This window comes from Triticum urartu, chromosome 7A (genome assembly GCF_056163025.1).
Source record: "Triticum urartu cultivar PI428250 chromosome 7A, HENAU_Tu73, whole genome shotgun sequence".
NCBI classification, from domain to species: Eukaryota; Viridiplantae; Streptophyta; class Magnoliopsida; order Poales; family Poaceae; genus Triticum; species Triticum urartu.
The window spans coordinates 714,098,972-714,123,852 of record NC_141879.1 but is presented as its reverse complement, the minus strand read 5'-3'; the positions used below and the strand labels follow the sequence as shown (position 1 = coordinate 714,123,852).

The following is a 24,881-nucleotide window of genomic DNA, read 5'->3' as shown; positions in this document are numbered from 1 at the left end:
CATGGAAACAAAATCTAAAATGGTATCGACCCCATGTAAGTAATTAAGTAGTACTAGCTAGCTTCCATCTCTTTAATTATCATGCTTGATTAATTATTATCTGATCAAATTCCATTCTCGTAAAGGCCCTGAAGCAGGCGCCGGGGAATAATCTGTGTGCATACTACGTTTGCGAGAACATTCGCATGATGGCGTCCGAAAGGAGCAGATCTCAAAGACAGGAGTGGGTACGTTTGTCAAAACACTATTCACAATTTTTACACCATTATCACTATCTAGTCACACAACTAATACACATGCATATTGATCTCCTTCTTAACAGTTCAAAGAGGTGCGGGAGAAGCTCCTAACAGAGGACTGCATAGAAGCAATTCAAGAGGAAATAGCGGGATTTTTGCTCGATCAGGTCATAGATCCCAAAGGAGAATACTATTACCCGCTACCGCCCCCATGAACCACTTCCAATTGTTATCGTGCTCCGAAGGCACCAATTAGGCTAATGCCACTGGCTCCGAAGGCACCAATTAGGAGAAATTGTAGATAGCTAGCTAATTGTATATATATGTGTGAATTAATTAATGGTGGTTGTGAGAGATTCGATGATATATATATATATATTATGATCGGTTCTACTAAAAATTATATTTATATATATGCATAACGTGTACAATATGTAGTATCGTAAAATACCAGCAAACGAAAAAGAATTAAATGAAAAACACAAAATTAAATAAAAAAGAAATCATAAACCCAACCCCCCCTCCCCCAAACCTTTTAATACCGGTTGGTGACACCAACCGGTACTAAAGGGCTCCCTGCCCCCGAAGCTGGCTCGTGCCACGTGGTTGCGCTTTAGCACCGGTTTGTGCTGAACCGGTACTAAAGAGGGGGGGGGGGGGTTTAGTGCCCACACTTTAGTGCCGGTTACCGAACCGGCACTAAAGGGCCTTACAAACCGATGCTATTGCCCAGTTCTGCACTAGTGCTGGGATGTACAACGTCACGACTATACCTTTTCAATTGCCTCCTCCAAAGGTAAGCTGGATCTATACTTGTATTTATTTTCAAAGGCCTTGACTATAAAAACTAGTCATTGCAAATAAATGATGTGATCTAGCAATTTTGTGAATTGACTAGACCTAAATAACAGGTGATGCATAAGCTATGCCATAGTTATTTTTCCGTATCTGACTACCGTTAAACGGCCAATGGAACAAACAAGACAATGGATTAAACTTATATTCCTGAGCTTGATTACCTCTCCCACAAGGAAGAAAAGTAACCACTACTAAATTGTGTAAACAAGAATGGTCAATTGTGATAATGAGTTATCTGGCATTAGAAAATTTATGTAATACTCCCTCTGTAAATAAATATAAGACGTTTTACAACACTACTTTAGTGATCTAAAACATTTTATATTGGTTTACAGAGGGAGTAACTATGAAGGGAAACAGATAACTGGGATGCAACAGAAAATTTACCCCTTCATATTGTCGGTGAAGACAATAACGGTGGTGGGAAGTTGGTATATAGGTGTGTCCTTGATGTGCCAGACGAGATAGGTTTATCGCAAACTCTCTCAAGATGCAATGTCTCGACATCAAGTGAGAAATATTCCATATTTGGCGAGTCCAACCCAAGGCACCTAAACAGCGAGCCTTCTTCCCTTTCTAGGAGCAAGTACCTCCCTGTTGCAGCTCCGATACAATGTTGGTAGCTATAATTTAGCGAGATTGTCTTCTCCGTCTGCCAGTGGCTAAGATTCTCACCTTGTTTTCACCCAACCATATAACACATGATACCCTCAAATTCATCACGAGTACCAAACAACCCAGGCCTGTCTTCCCCTGCCTCCACGATAGCTATATCTGCCATGTTCCATGTTTCAAGTGGCAAGTCAGCAATCGAGAACTCCATCCTCCAAGTATCCAGAATGAGCAACTTCTTCCACCTTTCATTTGTCATCCACTTCCAGTAGACGCATCCACAAGCATAATAGTGCCCGAGAAACAAAGGGTGCTGCAATGTAATCATGGGCAACTCGCCCTCCCCAACAAGCAAATCCGTCAAGCCCTGGGATGCAGCGGCTCGCCATTGTCTGGTGCTCGAAGAGAAGACGAGGATGTATAGCTTGATGTTGGAAGGCACGAACCAGATCACTCTGAACGTCGTATCTTCCACGGTCGCCGCCTCTTCCTCGTTGGGTGGGATGAGGCTGGGCTCGCAGAAGCGCCTGAAAAATACAGGGTCTGGGTCCTCCACGGAAGCGGCTAGGTCATGGGGTAATGGGGGGAAGCAGGATGTATCGCCGGTGCAAGGGGTCACAGACCACGAGATCCGTGAATACTGGGAGCTGATCATGCTGTTGGGTGTCGGGGTCGCGGGCGAGGAGGACACGGCCATCGCGGATGTCCCGGACAGTCCAGCTGCAGTCGGAGGGGAGGAAGGAGAAGGAGAAGTCGGCGGTGCGGGCGAGCGCGCGGGCGGCCGGCGCGGCGGGGTGAGGAGGGACGGCGGGGCGGAACCCTTCGCGGTCAACGAAGCCGAGGAGTAGTGGGTTGTGGAGGCGGCAGAATCGGCGGCGGAAGGAGCCGTCGGTGGCGATTCGGCGGAAGGTGCTGCACGCGGCGCATGCGCGGGCGAGGTCTTCTGGGGTGGGCATGCGGAGGAGGATCTCCGTCAGGGGGTGGTCTGGGATCTTCGTCAGCAGCAATTCCCCTTTTTTATCGGTGGCCATCAGGAGTTGGCCGCCGGCGGAAGAGCAGCCAGCCGCTGGGAACCCTAGGGGACAGGAGATTGGGAGTCTTTTTTTCGTCGTTGTTGAGGGTAAGGAGATGTGAAGTGTGAGTGATTTGCGTGCTGCCAAAATGGGCCTTGCTGGGTAACAGGCCACATCCGGGACGAGGCCGTTTGGCAAAAACAAAATGTTAACCACAGTCTCGGTAGGGTAGTCTACTGTAGTGATGGTTTTATCGCTCAACAGGAAAAATGTAGCGAGTTCCCCTTTGTGGTTCTCAGCAGTAACCAAATAATCTGTCATTTGGCACATTGCATTAAGAGATGGTCAAATGATTTCTGAACATTGCCACTAAGTATAGATGATCGGCCTTTGATACCACGACTCGTCAGGCGTCCATATATTCTAGCAGTTGTTGCGCGTCATCAAAATCTTAAGAACTTCCCTTTTAAAGGCTCATGAAACTCCCACCAAAACCTAGCGTGGTCTGCTTCGATCGAGCCATGGAGGAAAGCTGAAAGCACAAGCAGCAGAATATATGCCATTGGTCGTTAACCCTCACCAGAAAGAATCTGGTGTGTTCAATATTAGGGGCCGTAGATCCATCTGCCATCTCCAAATCTTACTTGATAGCCAGGTCCGACCACAATACTACATCGCCACCCAAGAGAGGTCTCAGCTTCAACCAGCAGGGAGAACCCCAACCCTGACCTCCTTCAAGGCATTTATAGAGACATTTTTCTAAAGAATGTGGATGTTCTTAGATATCAGCAGAGCGGCAACCGTCAAGTACGAGTATTCCAGGTAGCATTTGTGTATATGTCCAAAGATAAAAGAAAAAGAAAAAAGATAGCGCTTGTTTGAACTTATGGTTAGGCTACCGCTGAAACAGAAAAATGGTTGATATAGATAGAAAAAAAATATCCCCACCAAAAAAAGATAGACAAAGATAATGTAGATAGAAAACCAACAATGTGTACATCAGCTAGATTTACTATTCTTTTTGTGATATCAAGACGGACGTTCATTTCAATGTTACTTTCCTAACCAGGATACAATAACAGCATAAACACCACTGCGAACTGAAATACTGTAAATTCCAATGTCACTCTCAGGCAGCGAACAACAACCACATCGATGCTACAGTATAATTAACCCAAACATAGACATGACCAACACCAGGCGAAGCAATCTAGAATGTGACATTGTGTCATCCCTGTAGGCAAGGTGATCCAACTCCCCGCTATTGAAATCTCACAGTCACTTTGAATTAAGAATGTTGATCTGATTACGGCTCCATCAAATCTGAACAACAAGACAGGAGGTTAGACACCCGAGTAGAATTTTAGCTTGAATGTGTACACACATTCAGAGTTTATACGAGCTAAAAGAAACAAGTTATAGCTCTTATATTTGTAAAGATGACTATCACAAGAACAAGCAGAAGAGCAATTGTCCCATGGGTAATATTGATCTCAGCTGAATCTGAAACATGTGACCAGAAAGACTGACTTGCTTTTGTGTGTTTGGCAATATAATTTGCAATCCAAGTCGGTACGCATAGACAGAAAGAGGCATCATAAGTAATAAATAAATAAAAAGCCCTGGAAATATTATGTCATGCTAATTTGACAGTTTCCTGTTGATTGCTTCATATATTTCCTTTTTTCTTTTGACGAATCAGTAGGAGCTCTGCTTTTCATTTAGGAGAATTGACTAGTTAATAAGGAAAACTGGTCAAAAACCGATACATCAGCAATGCACACACCGACCCCGACCCTGCGCGCCAGGCGAGCTGCTGACTCCATCACCCAAGCAATCGGAGCCAATATCCTACGACCCTATCCGATGCCGCCACTCCGGCATCCATGCAGGCGCTCAGCTCGCATACCATGTGAGTCGCCTGCTCCATCACCCGAGCAACCGGAGCCGACACTCTACAACCATCCCTGGAGCTCCCACTCCGACATACAAATGCAAGCAACACACACGACGACCCCAAGGCCACACAACAAGCAAGCCGCATGCTCCGTCACCCGAGCAACCGAAGCATACACCCTAAAACCATCTCTCGAGCTGCTGCTCCAACATCCCCGCCGACCCCAAGGTGTGCACTAGGCCAGCCAACGACACTATCACCCAAGCGACAAGTGCCAACACCCTTCGAAGACGACGAGATCCAAAGCCTCCGCTCTGACTTCCACAATGGCCCCGAAGCCGCGCACCACACGATCCAATGGCTCGACCATGGTGTTTTCTATGCACACCGACATGGCAACATCACACATCAGAGGATCGTCTAGCCAGGTCATGGCCTCCTAAGCCGATGCCTCCAAGTAGGAAGCGGTGAGAACGCCACCATAGCCAGCCCCGACAGAAACCAGGAACTAGACTTTCACCCGAAGGAACCAAAGCTAGTGGAGGCAAAAGATGAGCCGAAGCACCCAATACGACGCCTCCAGGGAGGGGAACGACGCCCATGGGAGCCATCGGCGGGGGCACCAACAAGGGTGGAGCAGGGCTTTCACCCGAGGCTCCGGCACTCCCACAACCGCCACCATCCAAACCGCACGCCCGCTTGACGCGCCACTGCCGGCATTGCCACCAACCACATGTGCCCACCTCCGCATGTAGCACCCACCGTGCCACCTCACGTCGTGGCAAACACCTCCATTACGACGATCACAACCTGAGGCCGCCGCCTCGGCAACCTTCTTCCACCGGCAGCTGCACTGCACGCAAAACCGAGCAGCACCAGAACAACCTCGAGCCGAGCACATCCCCGCGCTCTCCAGCGCCCACTGGCCAGACCTGGGCCCGAAGCCCCACAGCAAGGTGCTGTCGGAGAGGGTAGGACAAGAACATGCCGGATCCTGAGCCCCGGCGCAGACCTCGCCAAGGAGCCGCCGAGGACGACCCGGAGCATGCCACCGTTGCGCCGGAACACCTCCTCCACTAGCCCCGCCAGGCACCGCCTCGTAGGCCAATTGGCCCTGCGTGCGCAGATCTGCTGCCAGGAGCCCACATGCAGCCGCGCCACAAAACGGCCGACGAACGACAAGCAGCGACTTCAATCGCCGCGAAATCTTGAGAGCAACCGAGCCACCACACACAGGCCCCGCAACCCCTGTCGCCCGGCTACCAACCACCCACCAGAGAGGGTCTCCACCACCACGGCACGGGGAGGCCACCCAGCCTCTATGCCCCAACAAGTAGGCCGCTGCCACCCCAGACGCAGCAGCAACACTCTGACGCCGCCAGAACCTCCCACACAACCTTTGGCAGCTGGGCTCGCCGATGCCGCGGCGAGGGCCGGCAGCAGCGGTGGAGGGGTGACCGTCCTAGAGGGAAGTGGCAGCGACGCTGCCTTTAGCCCCGGTGTCGCACCACAAGGGGGGGGGGGGGGGGGGGTCTTGTTTTTCCTATAATTCCTTTTTCTAGTATAACAGACTACTACCTTAGGTCAGTTTCATACTTTCATTAAAAACCTTCTAACTTAGGCCACGGAAGGAAGATACCTATGAAGAATCTTGGTTACTCACAATCAACAAAGCATAGATGTGAAGCCTACAACTATTCTTATGAGGCTGATTCAAATCAAACAGCTTGTGAGCACACACTGTTCTTGCTATTCAGAGCAATCGCTCAGACTGTTATTTGTGATCTAGGTTTGGCATCATGGTAGATGAGCAAACAAAATAATAATAATTAAAAAACAGTCCAATGACATGCTGCAATAGTGTTTGTCAAGTGTTGGGTTGGTTGTCAGTTTTGTTGCAGAGATCTTGCAATTTATTAGCTCTATAAATTATTAAACAGGAAATAAGCAAGCCGTCACACTTATTCCACATAGAGTGAGTGTGATGGAACGTTTTACAGATATTACAGATTTATATAGACAAATGACACCAGAAATTTGAGTAGGATTAAAACATATATAGAAATGGCATTCAAGTAATTGAAAAAAAAAACATCAAGCAATTCAGATTCAGATACAAGCCATCAATGTTTAGGTTTAGCTCTTGGTGAAACAATAAAAAATTTGTTGATTGAAAGATAGACACCAACGTATTATGGAGTTATGGGAGCAAAATATAGATTATTCGGATTGAAGCCTAATCACATTAGTTAACTTTGTGCCCCACGTACAGGTCATGTTACACCATGCATTGATATATACTCCTACATAGGCAAGACAAAACAGAGATAATGCCGGCGGCTAACCAGGTTTAGCAAACCCTGTAAACATAGTAAGCATACTACCTCCGTCTCAAAATATAAGACGTTTTGTAGACTAAATTAGCCTACAACAATGTCTTATATTTTATGAGGGAGGTAGTAGATGACAAGCCTCACACTGTCATAGAGAAACATCCTCTTAAATTGTGGCCATGTTGGCACCCTAATCTCACAAATGATAATCACAACTATTAAACTTCAGTCTCATGTACTTACTAAGGCAAGGAGTAGCCACGTGATCGGTTGAAAGGAAGCACAGCAAAGACACGAGTCATGAGCACTTTTATGTGTAACTGCATACTTTCACCTTTATGCAGTGTAATTTGCAATCCAAGCTGGAATACATAGCCCGACCGAGGCATGAAAATATAAGTAAATGAGTCCAGTAAAACTTAGATCATGCAAAAAGGTAGATTTGTGCTGCAGCCTTTGAAGGACTATGTATACTACATAGTAGTCTAACAAACTTTTAACCTAGGTCAGTATCAAGATTTTTTTTAACTTAAGCCTCCGAAAGAAAACAAAATCAAAGAGTCTTTGCCACAACAACAAATTTTGCGTGCTTATATTTGCGTTCCATTGGGAGACTCGGAAAGAGGCACATGAAATAGTTCAAACTATCTTAAAATGGAAAGAAAAGGAAAAACTGGGTGCCCCGCCTATGACTGATCTTATGAGTCTGATTCAAATCAAACAGCTTGTGCAGCACACACAACTCTTGCTATACAGAGTAGTGAGTCTTTGTTTTGTGACTACAGCAGTTATTCAATTGAAGATAAAATTATACATGTGAAGATGCCTTAAAGTCTAAACGAAAACTTTTCTGCCACCTTATGGTTATATATAAAAGAAGTAGACAAGATGATTCGTGCTTGAATGGAATGAATTTGCGTGAGAGTGTAACACTCGGAAGGAAATTTGGCTCCATACCAGTATTCCTTCTACACCTTGACCATAAAGTATTCCCGTAAAATAATTGTTCTGCCCTTTTTCTGATTTCATGAGGCCTAAATTAAATAACAGTACTGAATCGTATAAACAAGAATGACTAATCACAATATAACCAGAAGGTGATTGGAACAAATAAAACAACAAATCACAATGAAATTACTGAGCTTGATTGGCTTTCCCAGAGGCACAAGCTAAATAAGCACTACTGAATCGTATAAACAAGAATGACTAATCACAATATAACTATTAATCATTAGGCAACCTGTGTGCTAACTATGAAGGGGAGGACATAACCTAGGTCAGTTAAAAAAAACTTAAAACTTATATGGTCGTGACAGGAAAAAAATCAAGAGTCCTTGTCAGAACCGACAAATTTTGCGTGCTTATATTTGCCGTCCATTAAAGAGATACGGGAAATTGTTCAAACTACCTTAAAATGGAAAGAAAAACAAAAACTGGGTGCCCCGCCTATAACTGATCTTATGAGGCTGATTCTAATCAAACAGCTTGTGCGGCATAAGCTATTCTTGCTATACAGAGTAGTGAGTCTCTTATTTGTGATCGCAGCAGTTATTCAATTGAAGATAAAATTATATATGTGAAGATGCTTCAAACTCTAAAAGGAAACTTTTCTGCCTTCTTATGGTTATATATAAAAGAAGCGAACAAGATGAGTCGTGCTTGAATTGAACGAATTTCCATGAGCTGAGTGGAACATTCGAAGGTAAGTTGAATCTATACTAGTAGTCCTTCTACACCTTTACCATAAGTATTCCTGTAAAAGAATTGCTCTACCATTTTAGTGATTTCATGAGGCCTAAATAACAGTGATGCATAAGCTATATGAAAAATCTTCTCTTGTAAGATTCTCTCCATAAGGAAATTGGAACAAATAAAACAACAAAAATCACAATTAAATTACTCAGCAAGATTGGCTTTCCCACAAGCACAAGATAAATAAGCACTACTGCATCATATGAACAAGAATGATCAATCACAACAATGAACTATTAAGCATTAGGCAAGCTGTGTGCTAACTATGAAGGGGAGGATATAACTAGGATGCAATAGTAAATTTACCACTTCATATTGTCGGTGCAGACAACAAGGATGGAGGGAAGTTGGTGTATATGCGCGTGCTGGCCAAGCTAAACCCGAAAGATACACCACAAACCCACTGAAGCTGCAATGTCTTGACGTCCATTGAGACATATTCCACCTCCAGAGATGAGCTTATGGACTGCAGGGGTCCAAGCTTTCTTAGGAGCAAGTACCTCTTAGTTGAAGCTTGGATATAGTACTGATAATCATAAGGTAGTGATATTGTCTTCTCGATCTTCCACTGGCCAGAATTCTCACCTCTGTTTCCTCTAATGTAATAACAGAGTTCACATTTGCCACCTAAAGTTTCATCATGGATATCCAACATCCCGAGCCTGCCTTCTCCTGCCTCCACAATGGCTAGACCGAACATGTTTGATGTTTCGCATGGGACGTCGAGGATGGAGAACTCCATCCTCCAGGTGTCAAACACAAGCAACTTGTTATTCATTGTGGACTCCAAATAAAAGCAGCCATAAGCGTAATGGCACCCGACCAACTTGCTGTGCATTGATGAGATCATGGTTGACTCTCCCTGGTTGGGGAACAAATCGTCCCAACCATTGGATGCAGCGGCTCGCCATTGTCGGGTGCTCGATGAGAAGACGAAGGCAGCTGGACCAGTTTCGCAATGTGCTATCATGACCACTATGAATGCCCTTGCCGCCTCTTCCATGGCTGCAGCTGCCTCGTTCTCGCCTGCTCCGGGGGAAGCTTTTAAAAGCTGGCACCGGTGTACCATATGGACTGGAAACTCCAGCGAAGCAGCTAGGTCATGAGGCACTTGGGGAAGCAGGATGTGCCGCTGGTGCAAAGGGTCGCACACCACGAGCTCCGTGAACACTTGGGGATCAGGGTTGGCGGCGAGGAGGACGCGGCCGTCGTGAACGTCCTGCACGGCCCAGCGGCGGTGGGAGGGTAGGAAGGAGAAGGTGAAGTCGGCTGCGTGGGCGAGCGCGCGGGCGGCGGACGCGGCGGGGTGAGGCGGGAGGGCGGGATGAAAGCCGTCGCGATCGAGGATGCCGAGAAGGGGCGGGGCGTGGAGGAGGCGGAAGCGGCGGCGAAAGGAGCCGTCGGCTAGGACTCCGCGGAAGGCGACGCAGGTGGCAGCTGTGCGGGCGAGATCTTCTGGTTCAGGCAGCCGGACGAAGATCTCCGCCTTGAGGTGATCTGGGATGGACATGAGCGACGAGGCCATTTCCTTGCCGGCCGCGAGTGAGGCGGAGGAGGGAGGGTGGTTGGTGGTAGGGGAATTCGAGAGCGGCTGGGGCGGAAGAGGCGATCGCCGGTGGGTGGAGGAGGCGGCCGCCGGGGAACCCTGGTTTTTTGAACTGGAATCGGGATTCGGGAACCCTGGCCGCTGATTTAGCAGGAGCCGGCTGCGTGCTGTGCGGACGCCGCTGGAGGGAGTCTGGAGAGACTGATTTTCTCCTGCTGCCGAAATGGGCCTGTGAAATGGCCATCTTCGGGCCAACACTGCCCATTTACGTTTCTACTTTCAGGCCCGGCACCTCAGATTTTTTTTATTTGCTCAAACAAAAAACTCACATTTTTTATGGAACGCGGCATCTCAGTCAAACATTTTCTTAGGCTAGAACAGCGTGGCAAAAGGCAGTCGTCCAAGGGCTTTGTCCTTCGGCTAGCGACAAACTGTCTGCTGTGCATAAGGATCTCCATTTGTGGGATCGAAAAGTTTTGAAGGGCCCTCGTGCTCGATTGAAGGCAACACAACAGGAATTGGAAATGATCATGCGTGTGCCGTTTACTGCTGAGATTAAGTCGAAGCAGCAAGAACTTACACTGAAGATTGAAAACCTTCTTGAACAGGAGGAAATCTATTGGGCTCAAAGAGGTCATACGAATTGGCTGCGACGCGGCGACCGTAACACAAAATTTTATCATCAGTATGCTTCATCCCGTAGGCGCCGTAATTTAATTAAGAGATTGAAAAATAATAATGATGAATGGGTTGAGGGGAATGATAACCTCAAGCCCCTCATTTTCGATTACTTTCGGAGCCTCTTTGATTCTGATGCAGGAATGATAGATGAGGATTTGCTGTCCACTGTTAAACCAGTGGTTACACCGCATATGAATGCTTTATTAATTGCACCATATACACAGGAGGAAGTAAAGAAAGCCTTATTCCAAATTGGCGATATGAAGGCTCCTGGACCGGACGGCCTTCATGCTATTTTCTTCAAACGCTTCTGGCACATTGTTGAGAGGAGCTTACTAGAGAAGTACTTGATGCTATCAACAATAAGAAGATCCCAGATGGGTGGAATGCTACCAATGTTGTGCTAATCCCAAAGGTGGACAGCCCTGAGGTAATAACCCAATTCAGACCCATTAGTTTATGCAACGTGGTATACAAGATAATCTCAAAGATGCTGGCCAATAGACTGAAAAAAATCCTTCCTGATGTGATTTCCCCGACACAAAGTGCTTTTGTACCAGGCAGGTTAATAACTGATAATGTGTTGGTCGCTTATGAATGCTTTCATTCCATTAAAAAGCGAACACATGGCTCAAATGGTGTTTGTGCTGTTAAGTTGGACATGCTAAAAGCATACGACAGAGTAGAATGAGATTTTCTTCGGCAGATGATGATAAGGTTGGGTTTTCATTCGCAATGGGTTGAACTTATTATGGAGTGTGTCTCCTCCGTAAGCTACCAAATCAGATTTAATGACATGGAAACAGAGGAGTTTTTACCAGCCAGAGGCCTTCGACAGGGCGATCCTTTGTCCCCATACCTCTTTTTGATATGTTCTGAAGGCCTATCAAGTCTGTTAGCTCATGAGGAAGAAATTGATGGAATTGAAGGTATAAAAGTTTCAAGGAATGCCCCATCTATTTCTCATCTTTTATTTGCAGATGATTCTTTGATACTGATGAGAGCAACTAATCAGAATGCAAACACGCTGAAAAGGATTCTCGACATGTACTGTGTTAGTTCAGGGCAGCGTGTAAGTACCCCAAAATCTAGTATATTTTTTAGTCCTAATACCAGAGTAAATGACAGGGAGAGTGTTTGCGGAATGCTGGACATATTAACTGAAGCTTTGTCAGATAAGTATCTGGGTTTACCAACTATGGTTGGGGTTGACCGTAGTGACTGTTTTCAGCACCTAGTTGACAGAGTGTGCCAGAGACTGAAGGGATGGAAAGAAAAGACTTTATCAATGCAAGGTAAAGAGATTCTCCTGAAATCTGTGGTGCAGGCAATTCCATCCTATGCTATGTCTGTGTTTAAGTTACCGAAAGGGATATGTAAATCAATCACTGATGAAATATCGGGTTTCTGGTGGGGTGATGGAGAGGAGAAAAGGAAAATGCATTGGTTTGCATGGTGGAAAATGTGTGTCACGAAGAAGAAGGGAGGCATGGGGTTTAGAGACCTTCACAGTTTTAACCTTGCTATGTTAGCAAAACAGTGTTGGCGACTTCTCCAAAATCCTGACTCTTTGTGTGCACGTGTTCTGAGTGCAAAATATTATCCTAATGGCGATATCCTCAAAGCTGGTCCAAAGAAAGGATCATCTTTTACTTGGCAAAGTATTGTTGCTGGGATACAAACTTTCAAAAGGGGTTGCATCTGGCGAGTGGGCACTGGTTCCCAAATTAACATCTGGGAGGACCCTTGGATCCCTTCTAGCGAAACCAGGAAACTTATTACCCCTAGAGGAGGAATTATGTTAACAAAGGTGGAAGATATAATCGACCCCCACACGGGACAGTGGGATGAGGCACTATTGCATAGTGTGTTCTCACCAGTGGATGTGCACAGAATACTTCAAATCCCCCTCCATGTTGAAACTATGGAAGATTTTGTGGCGTGGCATTATACGAGATCTGGAACTTTCTCAGTTTGTTCGGCATACCATGTGGAGTTCGATCATCAGTTAGGACGTCATTACGCAAGCTTGAATAGCCTAGGGAGTGCTCAGTTGAATGCAGTTTGGAAAGAATTATGGCAACTTCGCCTTCCAGGGAAGATCAAACATTTTGGCTGGAAAGTATTAAAGGGGGTATTACCATGTTACGGTGTTCTCGCAGGCAGACATGTACCCTTGATCCCGCAATGCCCGCTATGCAAAATTGGTCTAGAGGATATCCAGCACTGTCTATTTACGTGTATCTGTGCATCTGAAGTGTGGACTGCTCTAGGACTATCGGAGGTGATTGAACAAGCCGCTCGGCAAGACCGATCTGGCTCTATCACCCTAGATATATTGATTCGGCTGCGCACAGTGACACATACCATACCAACAGCCGAATTTATATTGGTGGCCATGTGGTTCATTTGGTGGCAAAGAAGGCAACGTACAAGAGGGGAGACAGTACAGACACCGAATCAAACAGCTATTTCTATTCAAGTACTTGCCACAAATTTTGTTCGTGCTCATTCACCAAACCACCCTATACGTAGGATTGATCATGTATGGAAGAAGCCAAGTGCGGGAGTTGTAAAAATCAATGTCGATGCATCATTTCATGAGGATAAGTTCACAGGAGCTTGCGGAGCTGTTGCACGAGATGACCATGGCAAATTTTTGGGGGCAACAACTCATGTCCTACCACATGTGTCTAGTGCAGGTTCAGCTGAATTATTTGCTATTCGATGTGGTCTGTACCTAGCAGCGAAACTGGGTTGTATGAAGCTTATCATCGAGTCTGATAGTTTGACTGCGCTGGAGGCCATATCTGATCCTAATGCCTACATGGGAGTGGATGTCCCAATCATAGCAGAATGCTCCTTCATGTCAATGGATTATGCTTCTATCAGTTTTGATTATTGTACTAGAGAGGCAAGCTTGATAGCGGATGGTTTAGCAAAGCACTGTTTCAGCATTAGTAAATCAGAAGAGTGGGAGACCATCGTCCCTGACTTTATTCTCCACCATTATGTAAACGATCTTGCTGTTATTTGAGGAATAAAGTTATTACGCTCAAAAAAAGAGCTCCAAGAGTGGAAATTCAAACCATCACTCGTTATTGTCAGTTGCCACCACATGACACAGCAGCTCCGCTTCAACAACGATAAACAAAGCACCCGACTGATACACCAAAAAGCTGACTACATTTACACAAAAAAAAACTTTTTGTGGGTTAAAACAAACTAACAAAACCTTGCCGCGACCTAGACTTACCTGAATAAACATATCGTGTGAAATGTTACTGAAATGTGTGGGCACTTTTGTAAAAAAAGTGCTTAAAATAATTAACATCTCACTAAGATAATTTTATACTGGCGAAAAATGCATGTGGGATGTTTTCCCTGATTGATTAAAATATAAATAAAATGGTTAACCTATGTGTGAATTTTTATGAATATTTTTCTCAAAACTTGAAATTGAGGGGAATGATATTTGAAAGAACATAAATGGAGTTAATATTCAAAAACGTTGAATATGTGTTAAATAATTGCTTGAAATGTTTGTGAAATATGCATGTGGAACTTTTTTTCTGTAATTGATTCAAATATAACTAAAATGAGTAAGATATGTGTCAATATTTGTGAATAATATCTGAAAAACTGAAATTGAGTGAAATACATATTTATTTTTTGTCGAAATGGAGGCAGGATTTGTCTCATCAATTAAATAAAGCAGAAGAGAGTTGTCCTGTTAATTAATGAAAAAATAGGCCAAAACTGTCACAAATTGTCAAGCGTCACACACATGATAGCGCCCCCCCACCCCCCCCCCCCCCACACACATACCTCAATAGAGAGGGTCTCGTCAAAATACACTATGGTGTCATCGTCATCACTTTTCCCCAAGAGGCGTCATCGCCCTCCCTAATCTCCGAGCAAAAGACTTCGTCTTTGCCAAAGACGAACGTCAACCCAACCCTCGCCGTAGAGGCTATGTGAAATACAAGAAGACTCGTGCCAACTTCAGCCACCCGCACCGAGGGCAAAACAGCTCTGACTCTGATGGAGAGCTCCGAATGAGAACTATGCAAGCTTGGCGCCTTGGAAGACCGCCGAACAGACCACCTGCTGCCTATCATCATCACCACATGGGCCCCGCGCCCGCCGCTCTGACTTCAGCACAACAAAACAACCCGAGGTAATCCCATGGTTACGTCTAAAACAACCAACTACTACAACCATTGCCATGTCTCTGACTTCACTCGCCTCCACCATCGTTGCCACAGAAGCCATGGCGGCAACATCGCCGCCTCCCACTGGTCACACTTGCAAATGCCCAGATCCAAGGAAGAAGCCCTCAAGCGGGGAAACGACGCAAAGGAGTCGCACGCCATAGTCCGGTCACACAAGATCAAGGGTTTTCCCCGAAGCCGAATCCTCTACCGCGGTGCATTGCCCAGATACATGCATGCCCTAATGATTGCATCCTCTACCGCGATGAGTACGAGGATTTGAACGCTTGCCCAGTATGCGGTGCATTGCGCTATAAGATCAGTCGCGATGACCCTGGTGATGTCGAGGGCGAGCGCCCCAGGAAGAAGATTCCTGCCAAGGTGATGTGGTATGCTCCTATAATACCACGGTTGAAACGTTTGTTCCAAAACAAAGAGCATGCCAAGGCGATGCGATGGCACAGAGAAGACCGTAAGAAAGACGGAAAGTTGAGAGTACCCGCTGACGGGTCACAGTGGAGAAAAATCGAAAGAAAGTACGGGAAGGAGTTTGCAGATGACGCAAGGAACGTATGGTTTGGTCTAAGCGCAGATGACATTAATCCTTTTGGGGAGCAGAGCAGCAACCATAGCACCTGGCCTGTGACTATATGTTTGTATAACCTTCCTCCTTGGTTGTGCATGATGCGGAAGTTCATTATGATGCCAGTGCTCATCCAAGGCCCTAAGCAACCCGGCAACGACATTGATGTGTACCTAAGGCCATTAGTTGAAGAACTCTTACAACTGTGGAATGGAACAGGTGTACGTGCGTGGGATGAGCACATGGGGGAAGAATTTGACCTAAAGGCGTTGCTCTTTGTGACCATCAATGATTGGCCTGCTCTCAGTAACCTTCCAGGACAGACAAACAAGGGATACCGCGCATGCACGCACTGTTTGGACGATACCGACAATATATATTTGACTAATTGTAAGAAGAATGTGTACCTGGGACATCGTCGATTTCTTCCGAGCAGGCATCCCGTAAGAAAGAAAGGCAAGAATTTCAAAGGTGAGGCGGATCACCGGACGAAGCCTCGCCACCGTACTGGTGCTGATGTACATGATATGGTCAAGGATTTGACGGTGGTCTTTGGAAAGGGTCCTGGTGGACAACCTGTTCCGGATGACGCTGACGGACGCGCACCCATGTGAAAAAAGAAATCTATATTTTGGGACCTGCCCTATTGGAAAGACCTAGAGGTCCGCTCCGCAATCGACGTGATGCACGTGACAAAGAATCTTTGTGTGACCCTACTTGGCTTCTTGGGCGTGTATGGGAAGACAAAAGATACACCTGAGGTACGGGAGGACCAGCAACGTATGCACGGAAAAGACGGCATACATCAGGGTCATGCAGGCTACGCTCTTACCAAAGAAGAGAAGGAAATCTTTTTTGAATGCCTGCTCAGTATTAAGGTACCGTCTGGCTTCTCGTCGAATATAAAGGGAATAATAAACATGGCAGAGAAAAAGTTCCAGAACCTAAAGTCGCATGACTGCCACGTGATTATGACGCAACTGCTTCCGGTTGCATTGAGGGGGCTTCTACCGAAAAACGTTCGATTAGCCATTGTGAAGCTATGTGCATTCCTCAATGTAATCTCTCAGAAGGTAATCGATCCAGAAATCATACCAAGGTCAGAGAATGATTTGGTGCAATGTCTTGTCAGTTTCAAGTTGGTGTTGCCACCATCCTTCTTCAACATCATGACACACGTCCTAGTTCACCTATGTGAAGAGATTAAAGTTTTGGGTCCTGTATTTCTACACAATATGTTCCCCTTTGAGAGGTTCATGGGAGTCTTAAAGAAATATGTTCATAACCGTGCTAGGCCAGAAGGAAGCATCTCCAAGGGCCATGAAAATGAGGAGGTCATTGAGTTTTGTATTGACTTTATTCCTGACCTTAAGACGATTGGTGTTCCTGAATCGCGGCATAAGGGCAAACTGGATGGAAAAGGCACGCTAGGAGGGGAACAAATAATATGTATGGTTGACATTCTCTCACTGAAGCACACTACACAGTTTTACCAAATTCCGCCTTGGTGGCTCCGTATGTGGATGAACACAAGAATTTGCTATGCTCCAAACACCCAGAGTGGTCTGATCACTGGATCACACGTGAACAAACCAGGAGTTTCGCCAGCTGGTTGCAGACACGTACCATGCATGACACCTCTATTGAAGATGACATGTACTTGCTGTCCCAGTTACCATCTTCGAATATAATGACTTTCAAAGGGTACGAGATAAATGGTAATACATTTTACACAATCGCCCAAGATAAGAAGAGCACCAACCAAAACAGTGATGTCCGCTTTGATGCAGAAACCGAGATGGGAAAGGAAACATATTATGGTTATATACAGGACATATGGGAAATTGACTATCGACGTGGTTTGAAGGTCCCTTTGTTTCGGTGCAAATGGGTCAATATGACATGATGCGGGGTAACGGAAGACCCGCAGTACGGAATGACAACAGTGGATCTCAACAATCTTGCGTATGCAGACGAACCATTCGTCCTAGCCAATGACGTGGCATAGGTTTTGTATCTGAAGGACATGTCTACCGAGCCGAGAAAAAGAAAAGATAAGGAAGCGAATGCATCGTACGATGAGCCAAAGCGACATATAGTTCTTTCTGGGAAGAGAAACATCGTGGGAGTGGATGACAAGATAGACATGTCAGGAGATTATGAAAAGTTTGATGAAATTGCTCCATTAACAGTGAATATTGACCCGAGAATCCAGTTAAATGATGAAGATTTTCCATGGCTACGGCGCAAAAGGACACACGCGAAGAAAAAGTTTCACACCCAAAGATCTGGGATGTGATCGGCTTCACTATCATCACTTTCTTATGTGTTTCACACCCAGAAGGGAATCTCTGTAATTGTTAGGGTAGCTAGTTATGTGTTTTGGCATTTGAAACGCGAAGAAATTTTATGTGCAAGCAAATTCTTTCATGCATTTACTGATTTTTTTTCCAGCTAAATGACCCTGAAATTGAAAAGCATTTCAAATGAACTCAGAAAAGGTTGAAAGTTGGCATGGTATCATAATTTCACCCACATAGCATGTGCAAAAAAGTAGAGAGGGTTACCGCAAAAACTGGATGCACTTCGTGTACAAAATGGACAATCTCTTTCGAAGTATCAGGGTTTCAGACAAAAACTCATCCGTTACAAAGGCATTTCATTTTTTAAATAACCTAAGCATTACCAAATTGAATATAATGATAAAACACACTAATATTAAACATAAGAAAAAAGAATGACTGAAAAATCTATTTTCAAAGTTAAGTTATTCACAAACTAGTGATTCATACAAATTTCAAATAATTCAAAATTTAAATTATTCAAATTTGTAAACTACCGGTACTAACAGAAAGTTTGTAATTTTTTGTACCTAAAGCAAAAATATTCACAAAGAAACTCTAAATACAGCAAAAAACAACTCAAAAATAAATAAAACAAAAATAAATAAAGCAAAAAAAATTAAGAAGAAAAAAAGCCCACCTACTGGGCCACAGCGGCCTGCATACGACTAGAAACCCAAATTCTAGTTGGGCCAGGATGCAGGCCCGCTAGCCTAGTAGGCCCAACAGGGCATCGCAGCAGAGGTAGGCCCAGAAGGCCTGCTTAAGAGAGGAGCTCGAGACAGCAGCGGCGGCGGGGCTTATAAGCTGGTGCGAGTGCCTCTCGGCTAGCGGGGTGGGACTAAACTTCTGCGCCCCTCACCTGGCAGCGTACACCCTTTAGTACCGGGTCGTGGCTCCAACCGGTACTAAAGGGGGGGGCTTTAGTACCGGTTGGTGCCACGACCCGGTACTAAACGGGGTGCGGTTCCTGCCGCTTCGCCTAGCCAAAACAGACCTTTAGTACCGGTTGGTGGCTCCAACCGGTACTAAAGGTGGGTTCTATATAAGAAAACACTTCAAAAAAGTTGTCAGTTTCTCATCTCTCCCTCTGCTTCTTTCTCCTCTGCCCGGTCGCCGCCGCCCCTCGTCGCCGCCCCCGTCGCCGTCCGTCGCCATCGCCGTCCCCGTCCCCGTCACCGCGCCGCGCCGCGCCCCGTCCTCCCGTCCTCCCGTCGTCCCCGCCCGGCCCGTCCCCGTCCCCGTCGTCGCCGCCCCATCCCCGTCTCCGTCTCCGTCCCCGTCCCCGTCGCCGCCCCCCGTTGTCGCGCCTAGCCGGTGAGCTCCTGCCCCGGCCGCCAACCACACACACACACACACATTGTTATAGAATTGTTAGCAATCTTTCTATTTTTTAGTTATAGAATTATTAGAAATGTTAGTTTTAGTTATAGAAATGTTAGTTATATAGAAATGTTAGTTATATAGAAATATTAGAAATGTTAGTTATATAGAAATGTTAGTTATATTAGAAATGTTAGTTATATAGAAATGTTAGTTATATAGAAATGTTTTTTAGTTATAGAAATATTAGAAATGTTAGTTTTAGTTATAGAAATATTAGAAATGTTAGTTTTAGTTATAAAATTTAGAATTTGCATATATGAAATCACAATCCATCATTTAAAAAATGTTACTTTACTTTTGCGGCATATAGTATTTGTTGTCGACGATGCCCGGCCCGCATCCTCGCCGTCGACCCGTTCGCGACGACGTCCTGCTTCAGAGGACCCATGTCCGGGACTGGGCTCCGCCGGGCTGGCACTGGGAGGTGCTACCTTCAGGGGCACGACGCTTGGTGAGGAACCCGGCCCCGGGTCCCGTCGTCGACCCTCATCTCCTTTGGTGGCGTTCGCATGGGCCACTTTCGGTGCGGAGGGAGCCAGCCCCGCCGGAGGTGGTACGTCGCCGTGTCAGGGAGGAGGACGAGCACGTCCATCGCTACATGGCTGTTATGGACGTCAGGTTCTCCAATACCTGGCACTCGCCTAAGTTTGAGAAATCCTACCGAGTGGAGAGCAAACCTCCCACTCGGGGGCTTAGCTGCAGTCCAGCACTCGCCTAAGTTCTCCTACGAAGAGACTTAGCTGCAGTCAGCACTCGCCTAAGTTTGAAAAATCCTACCGAGTGGAGAGCAAACCTCCCACTCGGGGGCCTAGCTGCAGTCCAGCACTCGCCTAAGTTCTCCTACGAAGAGACTTAGCTGCAGTCAGCACTCGCCTAAGTTTGAAAAATCCTACCGAGTGGAGAGCAAACCTCCCACTCGGGGGCTTAGCTGCAGTCCAGCACTCGCCTAAGTTCTCCTACGAAGAGACTTAGCTGCAGTCAGCACTCGCCTAAGTTTGAGAAATCCTACCGAGTGGAGAGCAAACCTCCCACTCGGGGGCTTAGCTGCAGTCCAGCACTCGCCTAAGTTCTCCTACGAAGGGACTTAGCTACAGTCAGCACTCGCCTAAGTTTGAAAAATCCTACCGAGTGGAGAGCAAACCTCCCACTCGGGGGCTTAGCTGCAGTCCAGCACTCGCCTAAGTTCTCCTACGAAGAGACTTAGCTGCAGTCAGCACTCGCCTAAGTTTGAAAAATCCTACCAAGTGGAGAGCAAACCTCCCACTCGGGGGCTTAGCTTCAGTCCAGGAATCGCCTAAGTTCTCCTACGAAGAGACTTAGCTGCAGTCAGCACTCGCCTAAGTTTGAAAAATCCTACCGAGTGGAGAGCAAACCTCCCACTCGGGGGCTTAGCTGTAGTCCAGCACTCGCCTAAGTTCTCCTACGAAGAGACTTAGCTGGAGTCAGCACTCGCCTAAGTTTGAAAAATCCTACCGAGTAGAGAGCAAACCTCCCACTCGGAGGCTTAGCTGCGGTCCGGCACTCGCCTAAGTTCTCCTACGAAGAGACTTAGCTGTGGTCAGCACTCGCCTAAGTTTGAAATCCTACCGGACGAGAGCAAACCTCCCGCTCGGAGGCTTAGCTGCAGCCCAGCGCTCGCCTAAGTATGAAACACATCTCATTTCCCAAGGACGACGAGGGGCAGGTCGACTGCCACCTTCTCCTTCGGAGCTGCACCACAGACACAAAGTTATTTCGAGTGAAGACCAAATTCCACTCGACGGGTCATCCACAAAGAGATTCAACGACAAATCAAGTTCAAATAAAGCCTAAAAGGTCCCAGAGACCTCAGATCAAAGTACTCGAGCCCCCGGCTCGGCAGAGTTTAACTGTTACACTTCCACTCGGCATTCCGAGGCAAATTTAAGGCAGAGTTTAACGGATTACAAAATACACTCGGCATTCCGAGGCGAGTTTTTTCATTCCTCAGGAGGAGGAGGACTGGCAGGGGCGACAAACTCATCCAAGTCGATCCCGTCTGCGACACGGGTAGCAGCAGCAATAAATGTCTCCATGAAGTCCTGGAAGTTGTGCTTCCTCGTGTTGGCGACTTGGATGGCGGCCAGCTTCTCCTCCCGCACCTCCTTGCAATGGACGCGGACCAGAGATAGAGCCACGTCAGCGCCACACCGAGCTGAAGACTTCTTCCACTCCTGCACTCGGTCAGGGATTCCGTTGAGTCGAGTCATCAGAGACTCAAGATCATTCTGGAGCGTAGACTCTGGCCAAAGCGTCGGGTCGATCCGCGTCATGGCAACCTTCAGTCGAGCCAAGTAATCCACGATGCCGTCAACACGAGATTCCAGTCGGAGCAGGTTCATGGCAGCTTCATCTTTCACCGGAGAGTTGATTGGATCCAAACCTGTTTCGATCCGCCCAGTCTCCTCTTCAAAGTTCTGGCAAAGTTCTGCATACACGACCCAAGGATAAGTCAAATTTCGTAAAACCGAGTCGACACAAAAAACACCAGTCGGAACTGAGTGTGCACCTTCGAGCTTGATGTACAACTTCTTGGCAAGGCTTCTCAAGTAGCTCTCCAGGTCATCCCTCCTGCGAGCGATGCCTTCCACCTTCTCGTTGAGGGTGAGGTTCTCCTTCTTCCAACGCGAACACTCCCTGTTGGCTTCATTCAGAGCGGTCTTCAACTTGGTATTCTCTCCTTCTAATTGGTCGACCGAAGCCAGCTTCTGCGCGGCCAGAGCGGTCTTGTCATCAGCCTCCTTACGGGCAGAAGCAAGTCCTGATCCTTCTTCACCAGAGCTTCTTTCAGTTTTTCTGTAAAAAAATGATGATTGAGTCGGAGAAAGCGAAAAGATACTCAAGCCTAAAAACTAATCAGTCGACAAAGGCGTCTTACCTGCGGCGCCGTCTCTGACCTTCTGCAACTCTGTCCTGGCCAGCTCCAGATCAAGGTTCATTTGAATTTGCTGCTTCTCCAAGTCAGCCAAGCGGGTTCCAAGATCACAAGATTTCTGAAGTCAAAGGGGAGGAGTTACAATTTCAGTAAAAAAAAGCAACAAAGGCAATAAATACTAAGACTACGGTCGACTGCCAGCAATCCACCATAGTCTCGGGGACTACACCCAGTGGGTGCACTTAGCGTGCCCCCACCGGTTCCTATCCCACCCGACCGACCCCTGAAGTCGAGTCCAAGAAAAGTTGCTTCCGAGCAGCTAAGAGACAATAATGGAGTTTCTAAGACTTCAGCCGAAGCGAAACATTCGACAGTAGCCTCAGGGACTACACCCAGTGGGTGCACTTAGCGTGCCCCCACAGTAAAAAAAGAGAAAGACGTCGACTGCCCGCAGTCGACAGGATACCGTTCCATTCGACATGACCCGATCAGACAGAGCGAAGAAACTCAACTACAACGACTCAATTTAAAGACTACAGTCGACTGCCAGCAGTCCACCGTAGTCTCGGGGACTACACCCAGTGGGTGCACTTAGCGTGCCCCCACTCGTCCAAGAATTGGCAAACACACCCACTGGGTGTACAAACTTAAAGATCTTCGAAAAAGAGATTCTTCAAAGGACATATCGAAACAGACCAAGTGTTGAAGTCGACTGACCTGGACATTGCTCTGAAGAGCCGAGCTTGCGTCATAAGCCGCCTGGCAAGCCTCCCGAGCCACTTTCACCTGTTCCATCATGATTCCAGCCTGGCGTACAGCCTCCTTCGCAGCAGCCGCTTGGTCCTCAGGGACGGGGTACGCAGCAAAAAGCGAAGACGGATCCGCAGTTGATGCTGAAGGCCGCACACTCGTCAGAGGAACAGCGAAAGTCACGGAAGCCCGAGTGGGTTCGCCATCGTCCCGAACTACGGCCTCAGGCGCCGGAGTGGATTGCGGAGTCTTGCCAGCCAACGCCTTCTTCTTCCTCTTCACTCTCAGTGGTTCGTTGTCGTCGTCGTCCGGGAGGTCAATAACATGAGGAGGAGCTGCAAGGAAAACATTCAATCGCAATAAAGTTTCAGTCGACTCGAAAGCAGGACGTTAGTGATCGTACCAGGGTTGGAGGTGACAGCGTCCTCCATCTCTTGGTCGTCGTTCCTGGCGGAGACCTCAGAAGTTGGACCACTGCAAATCTCGAAAGTTAGTCAGTTGGCCCAGTGAATCTACCAAGGATCCGTCCACAGTCGACAAAGGAAAGCAAGTGTTATTGTTACCTAGAAATGGTGGGAACAGCTATCTTCATCTTGGGCAAGGCCTTGGGCAGCTTGGATGGCATCGCTCGTGGGTGCTTGGGAGCCTTCCCGGTCGGCGGAGGAGAAGAAGTCAGAGGGCGTTTCGACGACTGCCCAACAGGAGCAGTCGCCTTGCCACGTTCCCGCGCTGGATCATGGGTGAGCTTGGATCGCCCCTCCGGGCGGGAGGGTTCAGCCTCCTCCTCCTCTTCGCTGGAGAAGATGTCATCGCCTTCCTCTCCCTCACCGTCGGACTCCCACTCGACCTGGTCGTCCCCGCTCTCGCCTCCGCTCCCCTCACCTTCCTCAGTCGACCCTTGTGCCCCGTTGGGCGTCGAGTACATCTCAGTGGTCGCCTGGAAGACAACAGACAGGACGAAAGTCAATCGACTTACCCAAAGAAGACCAATACAGAAGGCCAGATATCCGACACAAAGACATACCTGATCCACTTCATATGAGTTGTCGAGTGGAATTACCCTTCTGGCTCCTCGGGGGTTGTCTTTGTTCCCCGTGATGCTTGACAGCCACCCCTCCAGCATCTCGTCGGTGACCTCCTCCGGGTGGATCCGAGTGGTGTCGTCAAGGCCAGAATACAGCCACATCGGGTGGCCTCGCGCTTGGAGCGGTTGGATGCGCCTCTGGAGAAATACCTCTAACAGGTCCATCCCAGTCACCCCCTCACGGACAAGCTCAACCACTCGACCCGCCAATACCTTGACTTGGGCCCTTTCCTCCGGCGTGACTTTCAGAGAGACAGGCTTCTCGGCTCGGTCGAGGGAAAAAGGAGGAAGACCAGTCGACTGTCCGGGGGTCGCCTGGTCCTGGCAGTAGAACCAGGTTGACTGCCAGCCGCGGACCGACTCCGGGAAGGTGATAGAGGGGAAACAGCTCTTCCCCCTCGTCTGGATCGCCAGGCCCCCGCACAGCTGGATCACTTGCGTCTTCTCATCACTCGACTTGGCCTTTTTAACCGACTGAGAGCGGCAAGTAAAAATATGCTTGAAAAGCCCCCAATGCGGACGGCAACCCAGGAAGGCCTCGCACATGGAAATGAACGCGACAAGATAGACTATGGAGTTGGGGGTAAAGTGATGGAGCTGCGCTCCGAAGAAATTCAAGAAGCTCCGGAAGAATGGATGGGGAGGCAGAGAAAACCCTCGGTCGATGTGGGTGGCGAGGAGCACGCACTCACCGTCGC

At 47.3% G+C, this 24,881-nt stretch overlaps 1 protein-coding gene and 1 pseudogene across 1 annotated transcript; both read right to left on the bottom strand.

The window, feature by feature from the left end:
- Positions 1–1,488: 1,488 nt before the first annotated feature.
- On the bottom strand, positions 1,489–2,766 carry LOC147961975 (uncharacterized; annotated as a pseudogene).
- A 960-nt stretch (positions 2,767–3,726) lies between these two features.
- LOC147961974 (uncharacterized) lies at positions 3,727–10,321 on the bottom strand. Its single transcript, XM_087536300.1, has 2 exons — positions 9,011–10,321; positions 3,727–4,045 (listed from the first exon to the last, which is right to left on the bottom strand). The coding sequence occupies exon 1, from the start codon at positions 10,227–10,229 to the stop codon at positions 9,015–9,017; it is 1,215 nt and encodes a 404-aa protein (XP_087392426.1). The 5' UTR covers positions 10,230–10,321; the 3' UTR covers positions 3,727–4,045; positions 9,011–9,014.
- Positions 10,322–24,881: the final 14,560 nt, after the last annotated feature.